Here is a 10,513-nt window from a genome sequence, read left to right on the forward strand (position 1 = left end):
AGGAGAGAGAGCAAGGAGAGACAGCCAGGAGAGAGAGCGAGGAGAGACAGCCAGGGGATAGAGAGCGAGGAGAGACAGCCAGGGGAGAGAGAGCGAGGAGAGACAGCCGGGGGAGAGAGAGAGGGGAGAGAGAGAGAGTCCCCAGTTCTAATTCCAGCCAGGACACCATCTGCATGGAGTTTGCTTGCATGGGTTTCCTCCCACAGGCCAAAGACAAGCTAGTAGGTAAACTGGCCCTAGTATATGAGAGACCTCAGACTGTAAGCTCATTGATGGCAGGGACTGATGTGAATGATACCTGTAATACATTTTATATACATTTTGTACACTGGAGTGGCTGGTTTGTGGTTGGTTGTAATTTGCCGTTCATGGCTACTTGGGAATTGGCATTTTTTGGGGATGGGAACACTATCAGGTATAGTCACTAAAGGGTGCAGAGTTTGGAGAAGGCGGGTTGAACCACTAAGTGCAGTATCAGACTCTTGAAAGATTTTGCGAGCGGTAATTTCCTTTGGTTACAGCGCGGATGGTGTTGTGAGCAGCGGATCAGATTCGGATCTGTGCACAGCATAAGATTTTTGGAATGAGATCTGAGCCGTGCTGTTACTGAACTAGGCATCTGCCCTTTACCTGCATTGGAATGATTTGTTATTCTGCGGGACCATGGAGTTTTACATCCTTGGATTTTCACACCATACAAGCCAAAATATGGCCGCTATGGACTTTTTATTGCCTGCGAGGCGCTGGTCACTATATCTGGCAACATATGTACCAAAAAACTCTGTTTTAATGCAAATTGTTGAGACACATAGATTATCTATTTTTCTGGCTGGCTGGTAGGAGTGCTGGGAGTAAAACAGTTTCTCATAACGCCCTCCCAGGAAGCCTTCTCACCCCGACTGTTACCAGATCAGATCCGTACCTGAATCCGGCTGTTGCCCCAGTCTGCCACAATTATGTTCCCATTAGAATCCACAGCGATGCCGGTGGGAGCGTTAAACTGACCATTTCCCTCACCGTGCGAGCCAAACTTATGGAGGAACTCTCCTTCAGCACTGTAAACCTACAAAAGGGCAAAGAGAACAGGAAATAAGGAGGAGAAAGCCCAAACCCAAAATGTGCAATCAACCACCCAGCACCAGTTACTTACGATGAATGGAAATTGCAGTGGCTGGATTTGGTCTAGAATGTTAGCCAGCATCCCTGCACCTTTGTTTTCATTCAGCTGTCGGCTGGGAAATCTCTTGGCTAGCAGCTGAATGGGGTCAGGGATGTATTATTGGTTGCCAGGCCACTGTCAGTAGCACAGCGAACAGTGTCCTAGCAATCAATGATGCTGTGCAGCCGAGAGCGCCCTAGCACCCAATGATGCTGTGCAGCCAAGAGCGCCATAGCACCCAATGATGCTGTGCAGCCGAGAGCGCCCTAGCACCCAATGATGCTGTGCAGCCGAGAGCGCCCTAGCACCCAATGATGCTGTGCAGCCCAGAACGTCCTAGCACCCAATGATGCTGTGCAGCCGAGAGCGCCCTAGCACCCAATGATGCTGTGCAGCCCAGAACGTCCTAGCACCCAATGATGCTGTGCAGCCGAGAGCGCCCTAGCACCCAATGATGCTGTGCAGCCGAGAGCGCCCTAGCACCCAATGATGCTGTGCTCCCGAGAGAGCCCTAGCACCCAATGATGCTGTGCAGCCGAAGGCATTCTACCCACCAAGGACTCTGTGCAGCTTGGGGGCTGAACATGGATTGAGGACAGAGCGTCCACAGCATGGATAATCTGTTGCATGGAGGCCTGGTGGGGACAGCACTGAGGCCAGACACCCATCCATCCAGCAGGTACATGAATCTGTCGCAGGCACGGACATTTGTTGTGCAGAGACACAGCCCAACTCTAAAGAGTTTCAATGTCTATAGATGAATTCCACTGTATATCACAGGGGTAGGCAATCTCGGCACTCCAGCTGCGTTGAAAATACGAATCCCATCATTCTTCTGCCTCTTGGAGACAAGCCTGTGGCTGTCAGAGTCTTGCAATGCTTCATGGGACTTGTAGTTCCACAACAGCTAGAGTGCTGCGGTTGCCTACTCCTGGTATAAGATATGATGATCCCTTGGGGCAGAGCTGGGTGGTAGCAGAAAGTGTGACAATAACTCACCTTCACAGAATGGTTGTGGAAATCCGTCACCACAATCTCATTCTTGTTGTTCACCGCCACAAAATGTGGCCCTAAAAAAAATGAAAAAAAAAAACATTAAAATATACAACAAAGTAAAAGGATGAACCTGAAAAAAAAACGACCTTGCCTCTCACTAGGACTCCCCGACCTCAGCTCCCTTGTACAAACTCCACCCATTACAGCGCAGCCCCCGTCAACAAAACCCCACCAACTACTCATCACTATATTCCTATCCCGGCTACTGCAATTGTAGGACATAAATATAACATATTGCAGCTTACCAGATGAGGGGGCTGTATTAATACATAAAGATAGCCGTTGATCCTGCCAGATATCCAGTGTCCTCATCTCTTCCTGTGCACTGAACTGAAATCTCAAATGATTATATCAGCTTTCTCAGCCATCTTCTGTAAAGTACTAAGCAACACCCCCCTGTATACTGGAGATGAGGAGAGTGGGAACAGTTTGTAGCCCAAATCAGGAGAGCAGCCTAGCCCCCTAAGAGAAGAGGAGTTATTTGCAGAATCATCAGGAAAAGTCTCAAAATTCAGAAATAGGTGCTGCCGCCCTTAACCATAAGTGCAACTGCACCAGTGTTTTCCGCTAGTCCCCCTGCAAAGTACTTATTGATCCTCATAGTGCACTTAATGCCGCTTCTTGTGATGGGGAAGGGGGCACAGATGCCGCACTGCTGCTGAATTCACAGCAGAGTTGTCACTCTGATGTAGGCTGTGCCTGCTTGCACTACAGTGGGATGAGAAGATGTTGCAGCGAGCGTTGGCCATCAGCATTGTTACTACTGGTTCACAAGCCTGTATCTTGTCAATCAGCACCTGGTCACACCTAGTCCCGCCCACTGAATTGAAAGCACTGCCTCTGATGCTGAAACCCTCCCACTTAGAGCTGCAGTGTCTGGGAGGGGGAGCATGCGAGACACAAATGAAGGAAGATTTGGCTCAGTCAGGGGAGGTAAAGGTAGTTTTTTTTTTGGTTCTGCAAATAGGGATGCACCGATACCAGTTTTTCAGTATCAAGTACGAGTACCGATATTATGCATTTGGTACTCACCAATACAGAGTACTGATACCGGTGCTTCCTCTGGCATGGAGCCGGCTTCCCGGGCAATCAGGAAGCCAAGCGGCGGGTAATGACATGCCACCCGTCTTCCTGATTGCCCGGGAAGCCGGCTCCATGTTGTTGGCCGGCTTGATTGTGATTGGCCGGCAAACCGGCTTCCCAGCCAATTAGCTGCATGCCGATTAGCTGGAAAGCTGGCTTCCCAGCCGATCAGCATCGAGCCGGCTTTTGGGCCGTCTTAATGCTGATTGACTGGGAAGCTGGCTTCCCGGCCTATCAGCATTGAGTCGGCTTCCAGGCCAATCAGCATCGAGTCGGCTTCCAGGCCAATCAGGTAACCGAGAGGCTGATCATTATTCGCAGCCCAGTTTCCTGAAGGTGGGAAGGTGGCTCCATGTTCCCCTACAGCACTGCTGGTCAGAGGGAATCTTCCTCTGACCGGAAGTTCTGGTATCGGGGAAGATATTGGAGCATTTAGGCGAGTACACGCCCAAATACCAGTATCGGCACCGATACCAATACTAGTAGCGGTATCGGTGCATCCCTATCTGCAAAGGCTGCATCAGGCTTTTGCATTTCACAATAGCTGGATTTGAGACTTTAGATGTACCGAAAATAGAAAACTAATGCAACCACCACATCTAAGGACTGGTAAGCTGCAATACATTATATTTTTGGGTTTAGATATGCGATAACAATGTGTGCTAGTCACTATGTACCTTGGTCTTCAGCTAGCCTCCCACCAATCTGCCATTCTTCCAATCCAAACAACACCAGCCTCCCAACCCATCTGGAGCCCCATTAATCCCCTCCAGAACCTCAGTTCTTTTGATTCCGATCTTGCTTACCGTCCAGCGTTCCAGACTGCTGCTTGTCTCCTGGGCTGCGGCCTCCAAACTTCCCCACTAATTTTCCATTGGACTGGAAGATGAAGATGCAGCAGGATTTGTTGTCCACTACGATCAGATGACCATTCCGATCTACGGCAACTCCTTTGGGACCCATCAGACGACCCACACCAATCTTGTTCTGTATTTTACAAGATGGCCAGTCAGAACAGGTGGAAAAGAACCAGAACACAATGCCTTTGGAGCATAAAGTTAAAAAAAGAAATGTCTACTGGACAACAAAGCTAACATTTCTGAGTATGGACAGCAGTGGCACAAAAATCCCAACCTGTAGACATACCTTGAACTTCCCCTCTGGAGAAAATATGCTGACCCAGCGATTGTCATAATCTGCCACAACAATATCGCCATTTGTGTCCACAGCCACACCTGTTGGACGCTGCAACTGCCCTGGGGACCGTCCCCGAACCCCAAAACGCAACTTAAACTGGCCCTCATTGGAGAACACCTGCCATGGGAAGAATGAAAGAGAACTAGTAAAAGAAGATACAGGAGAAAAAAGTGCAGCGGAAGTTGACAAAATCCGACCTCACCTGAATGCATTGATTATTACTGTCTGCCACCACAATCCGATTGTTACTGGAGGCACAGATGCCCTGCAGGTTGGAGAATTCACCCTTCTCTCGACCACGGGATCCTGAAAAGACATATTTGCAATGAGTGTCCCGAGGATCAGCAATATAAAACCGTAGCTGCCCATTGTTATAACTATTATATGTATTCCGGCACTCAACATCTTGTAGCAAAACAGTATTTCAAGCTTTCAAGTATCCTTACTCTTCCTCGGTTTGTATGTGCATAGCCTGAGGACCAGCAGAGATGCTTGAAAGTCTGAAATAAGCCCTGTGAAGTGACAACTCTGAATGCCACATTAATGGCTGCACATCTGGAGCACTTTCTTGTGTTGGCGTTCCAGCATTCAGATCTTTCTGCCACTAGGTGATACGTGACCAGTGTAGGTGTGTGGGTTGATGATTATAATACCGTATTTGCCGCTGTATAAGGCGACTGGGCGTATAAGACGACCCCCTACTTTTTGTGTTAAAATATAGGTTTTGGGCTATACTCGTCGTATGAGACGAGTGTAGCCCAAAATAATTGTTTAAATGCACCCGCTAATCTCCATGGCGGTATTCCCGAGTGTGGCTCGGGGGTTAATTTTCAGTACCATAAAGAGTATACCCGGCGTATAAAACGACCCCCGATTTTCGGGCGATGTTTTTGGGTCTAAAAACCCGTCTTATACGCCGGCAAATGCATAGAAATTGTTTAGTACGGATGCACAGATACCGTTTTTTCGGTAAAGAGTACCAATATTTTTTTCTGGTACTTGCTGATACCGAAAGTCCCATTAAGGAAGCCAGGCGACGTGTAAAGACTTGCCACCCGGCTTCCCGATAAGCATGTCACCAGGAAGCATGGAACTGAGTAATGACTCGATGCCCGGCTTCCTGATTGGTCGAGAAGCTGGCCAATCAGGAAGACGGGCAACGAGTCATTACCCGGCGCCGCGGGGGGGCGTGGCTGGCCAGCTTTATGAACCAATCGGGAAGCTAGGCGGCGAGTCATAACACACCGCCAAGTGACGAGGGAGCATGGAGCCAGCTTCCCGGCCAATCAGGAAGCCGGGCAGCGTGTAATGACTCGCTGCCCTGCTTCCTGATACGGGAAGCTCAGGTATCGGGATAGGCATCGGAGCATTTGGGCGAGAACGAGTACTCGCCCAACTACTTGGCATCGGCACCAATACTAGTATCGGTGCATCCCTAGTTTTTAATCTAGACAGCCTTATGAAAGCAGCTAGAGAAGCCTTTACTTTCTAAACTCCTACAGCCAAAACTCAACTAATCCTAGAACCATACAAAAGAGGAACACCTAGACCTATGGTGCTACCTAGATGCCATTACTACATCTAACAGTATCCATCATTCCGGCTACAACAAGAATCAAGAACAAACTCATTTTCTGAGAATGGCCTATTCTATCATAAAGTTTCCTCCCTTCCCACAGATTCTTCTACTACCACCAAGATTGCCCTATGGAGCCTTCTACCACCAAGATCTATGGGGCTACATTGGAGGTAGTGTGATACCACAGTGATCCCCCCCTATCTTCCCCCTCTTCACCAAGATCGTCCCATAAATCCTACTACAACAAAGGTCCGTCCATAAATCCCTCTATGACTACCAAGATCCTCCAATAGATCCCTTTTCTACCTCCAAAGATTGCCCTATGGAGCCTTCTACTACCACTGAGATCTATGGGGCAATATTGGAGGTAGTGTGATACCACCCTATAGATCCTCCTATTCACCAGAATCGTCCCATAAATCCTACTACAACAAAGGTCCTTCCATAAGTCCCTCTGTTTCTACAAAGATCCTCCAATAGATCCCTTTTCTACCTCCATGAATTCCCCCAATAGATGCTTTTATATTTTATAGTGCTTTGGGGCACTTAAGTGCATTTTTCACTAAAGTTTTGGGTTTGATATGAAGTTGCGCTAACATAGTGCAACATAAAAATATGCGACAGCCACCATTTTATTCTACAGGGTCTCGGCTTTTGGAAAATATATAATGTTTGGGGGTTTGAAGTAGTTCTCAGGCCTAAAATGTGGATTATTATATGGGTGCAAAAAACGGGGGAAAAAGGCCTCGGTCATTAAGGAGTTAATATAGATCGGATCTTCAAGTTACAAAACTAGAATACCTAAGATCTAATTCCTAACCTATAATTGCTCTTCCAAAATAAAAAATTAAATCGCTATCTCCTCACCATCTTTTTTTGACTTGTAACAGTAATGTCTTCCTTATATTGTAAAGCGCTGCGCAAACTGTTGGCGCTCTATAAATCCTGTATAATAATAATAGAATAATCTTCCATTCCCTTACCAACACGCAGGATCATCTCATCTTCGATGGGGTTCTCCTTTTTCTTGTTGGTGCTATACATACTCGATGGCCTCCTCACGGCCTTCTGTCGTATGTGCCCTCCGCTGGGCGACTTAACCCTGCGCTTGACATCTTCCGGTGAGGCCGGTACATCCCCAGGTTTGACAGCTCTCACCCTAAATGGGCTCCCACGTAGCGGTTGGCCGTAAAGTCGCAACGACAGCTGATGCTCTCCTTCGTGACGTGGCGTGTAGACCACCTCATAAGTCCCGTTCTTATTGTCAGTGACCTCCCCATCATGGTTTGCTCCATCCGGACTAGTCAGCTGGGCCTGTAGAATGGCATTACCACTTCGGACCAACTCTCCCTCCTTGTCTTTAGTGGTGACCGTGACAGAAGTCTGTTGTCCCACCAAGGCTTGGCGCAGACCTTCCCCTGTAGCAACGGAGAAATGAGCCACAGCGCTGGTGGTAAGAAGAGCCCCCAAATTCTGGAGGGAACGGCGAAGGCCATCGGTTTCCACCCGGAACTCAAGCTGTGGGTTCTGCTGAGGGTGCAAAGGGAAGTCACGGGAAGCCAACTCGTTTAATCGCTCGCTCATCTGCTTCCTCACCAAGAGCACTTCCGTCTCGGAGCCGTGGCCAAGAGCCTGTTCCGTAAAACGCATGCTGCTCTCCATGTTGTCTAGGCCTTGTCTCAATGCTGAGAGTTGTGCCTGGAGGACCTGGAGTTGGAGACACCACATGCAAGTAAAGACGAATATTAAATGCAGAACCAACAATGTGAGTGCAGCGCAATACAATAATGAAGGGACAACAACTGTGTGTATTGGTGGAATGACGAGAAATGCTGGGGTATGTTCCCAGAACTCATATGAAAGGAGTAAACCACTTGGATGAAACATCTCCAACCTTCCTAAGCAGGATCAGGTACATATGACCAACTACCACGAGCCATACATGACCTGGATAAATAAGAACCAAACACTGGTATGGAACTTTAACAGCTGAGGTCAGTGATACCTTACCAATTTTCCCCATTGGGACACAGATGGCAAAACAAAAATCCCTGATAAGGGTTTCAGGCAGGGGTAGCCAAACTCCGACCCCCCAGCTGTGGTGGAACTACAAATCCCATGAGCCATTGCAAGATTCTCACAGCCACAGACATGACTCCCGGAGAGAGATGCATCATGGGAATTTGTTGTTTCTCTACAGCTGGAGGGCCGAAGTTTGGCTACCCCTGCCTGAAACCCTTATCAGGGATTTTTGTTTTGCCATCTGTGTCCCAATGGGGAAAATTCCTTTCATCTCCTGTCCTGGTGACAACATGAACCGGAAAGAAAAACTCTCCAAAACAAGGAAGGTCCCATGGAAGACAACTGGCATTGGAGCCGGTGTCCCCAGTGGAAGAAGATTCCCCTATTTCTGTTCTCATTACAGCTCAAAATTTTAATCTTCCTTCACTTTCACGTGTGGGCCCCAAGACAAGGAGAGAGGGTGAATCTTCCCGATGCAGAAACAGACCGCAATAAAAACCTTGTGGCTGGGAATGCAGAGCACAAACGTTCAACTTCGGAAATTTGGTTAAATTATTTGTAAGGAACATCAGATACAGCCAATGGGAAGAATTTATCAAAACTGGAGCAGCTGAGCACGGCATCCAATCGGCTTCTCTCTTCAGTCTGTTAAGGTTTGAAAATGAAAGAGAAGCTGATTGGTGGCCGTGCACAGCTGCTCCAGACTTTGTCTGCTCCAGTTTTGATAAATCAAGCTCAGTACAAAGCCTGGATAAGGTCTAGGACAGGGCTAAGAACGTCGTCGGCAGCCCTCTTTGATGCTGATCTTCTAAGACCCATTCTAAACCTAACCGCGGCCTTTATTAAAGGAGAACTATGAGGGGGGAGGGGCTTTTCACTCACCTCATAGTTCTAGCCGACCTGTGACAATGAGACTGTCACAGGTCGGCTGAGTAATGAACCTCCTCAGCGGGTACACAGACAGCATTAGGAACTTGGCAGCGTTTCTAACCCTTCCAAACTCTATCCAAAACCAACATTTTGGCTTTAAAAGGCCGTTCCACCCAGGATTGTTTTTTCATTGTCTAGTGCAGTGTTAACCAAACTTCAGCGCTCCAGCTGTGGTGGAACTACAAATCCCATAAGGCACTGCAAGACCGACAGTCACAGGTGTGACTTCCAAAAGCAGATGCATGATGGGATTTGGAGTTGGGCTGAAGTTTGGCTGCCTCTGGTCTATTGGATAATGCCCCAGCCCCTAATGCCCCAATAACCTAGCCCCTAATGCCCCAGCCCCCATTCCCTAACCCCTAATGCCCCAGCCCCAATGACCTAGCCCCTAATGCCCCAGCCCCAATTACCTAGCCCCTAATGCCCCAGACCTAATGACCTAGCCCCTAATGCCCCAGCCCCAATGACCTAGCCCCTAATGCTCCAGCCCCAATGACCTAGCCCCTAATGCTCCAGCCCCAATGACCTAGCCCCTAATGCCCCAGCCCCAGTTTACAAACACACTCACCTTCTGCTTGGTGATAGAGATGGCCTCCAGGTCTTGCAAGAGAGTGTTCTTCCTGTTCTGCAGAGCTCGCTCTAGCTCGTCAAACGTCGTACAGATCTCGTTGACAGCGGCATTCTTCCGCTCGCTCAGCTGCCGGCTGATGTCAGACACAAGGTCGATGGCGGAGGTCAGCTGAGGGATTCTGACAGAGAAGGGAGGAGTTTTGGTTAAGCAGCTCGGGGCCATTCGCACAGCTTTCACTTATGTATTGTGCACACTCTGCTGAAACTTGAATTGCCCTCCCTGGTTGGTCCCCCCTTTGCCCCATCAACTTTCTCTATGCACTGCAGGCAGATCATAGTGTGCGTGTTTCCAATGCTGCCCTCTCTCTGAGCCCATGGCAACTCAATCCACACACAAGGAAGAACAAGGGGGACCGTATAACACACTGACCATATATCTGTTTCTTACCTCCTGTGTTGACACTCTCAATGCCTGCAGACCTGCATTTCCACACTACAACCCTTAATCCCGCCTCCATGTACTCTCTGAATGATTTCAATCAGCACATTGCACTGCTCATCTAAAGGGACGCGTCCTTAAAGGAGAACTATGAGGGGGGGGGGGTGCTTTTCACTCACCTCATTGTTCTGGCCGCCCTGTGACAATGAGACTAGATCGCGGCACAATTGTCGGGATCCGCTTCAGCTGCGGCATCTCAGTATACCGCGAGCTGTAGCTCCCTATATACTGAGCCTAGGGTGACGGGATGACGCTAGTTTGTGTCCTCCCGTTACCCTAAGGAGAACTATGGGGAAAAGCACCGACCCCATAGTTCTCCTTTAAATATAATGCTCGGGCTGTTGGAAGGGTGCTATGATGGTTACAGGAGCCTCCTGGCCCCTTCCACCCAACTCGGAGCAGAGCCCAGCAGGAGGAA

The 10,513-nt window shown here is 48.7% G+C and overlaps 1 protein-coding gene across 1 annotated transcript in view; it reads right to left on the bottom strand.

Moving 5' to 3' along the window:
- Positions 1-922: 922 nt before the first annotated feature.
- LOC108802033 (tripartite motif-containing protein 3-like) overlaps positions 923-10,513 on the bottom strand; it is a gene marked incomplete at its 3' end in the record, with an annotated part of 20,123 nt that continues 10,532 nt past the window's right edge. The window contains exons 5-11 of the mRNA XM_018573921.1: positions 9,595-9,775; positions 7,058-7,781; positions 4,698-4,801; positions 4,445-4,612; positions 4,105-4,285; positions 2,159-2,229; positions 923-1,063 (exon numbers count right to left, since the gene is read on the bottom strand). Of these exons, the coding sequence (XP_018429423.1) occupies positions 923-1,063; positions 2,159-2,229; positions 4,105-4,285; positions 4,445-4,612; positions 4,698-4,801; positions 7,058-7,781; positions 9,595-9,775 (1,570 nt within the window). The remainder of the gene's footprint in view (positions 1,064-2,158; positions 2,230-4,104; positions 4,286-4,444; positions 4,613-4,697; positions 4,802-7,057; positions 7,782-9,594; positions 9,776-10,513) is intronic.

Source organism: Nanorana parkeri, unplaced genomic scaffold, assembly GCF_000935625.1.
Source record: "Nanorana parkeri isolate BGI_ZX_2015 unplaced genomic scaffold, ASM93562v1 scaffold2617, whole genome shotgun sequence".
Lineage (NCBI taxonomy): Eukaryota > Metazoa > Chordata > Amphibia > Anura > Dicroglossidae > Nanorana > Nanorana parkeri.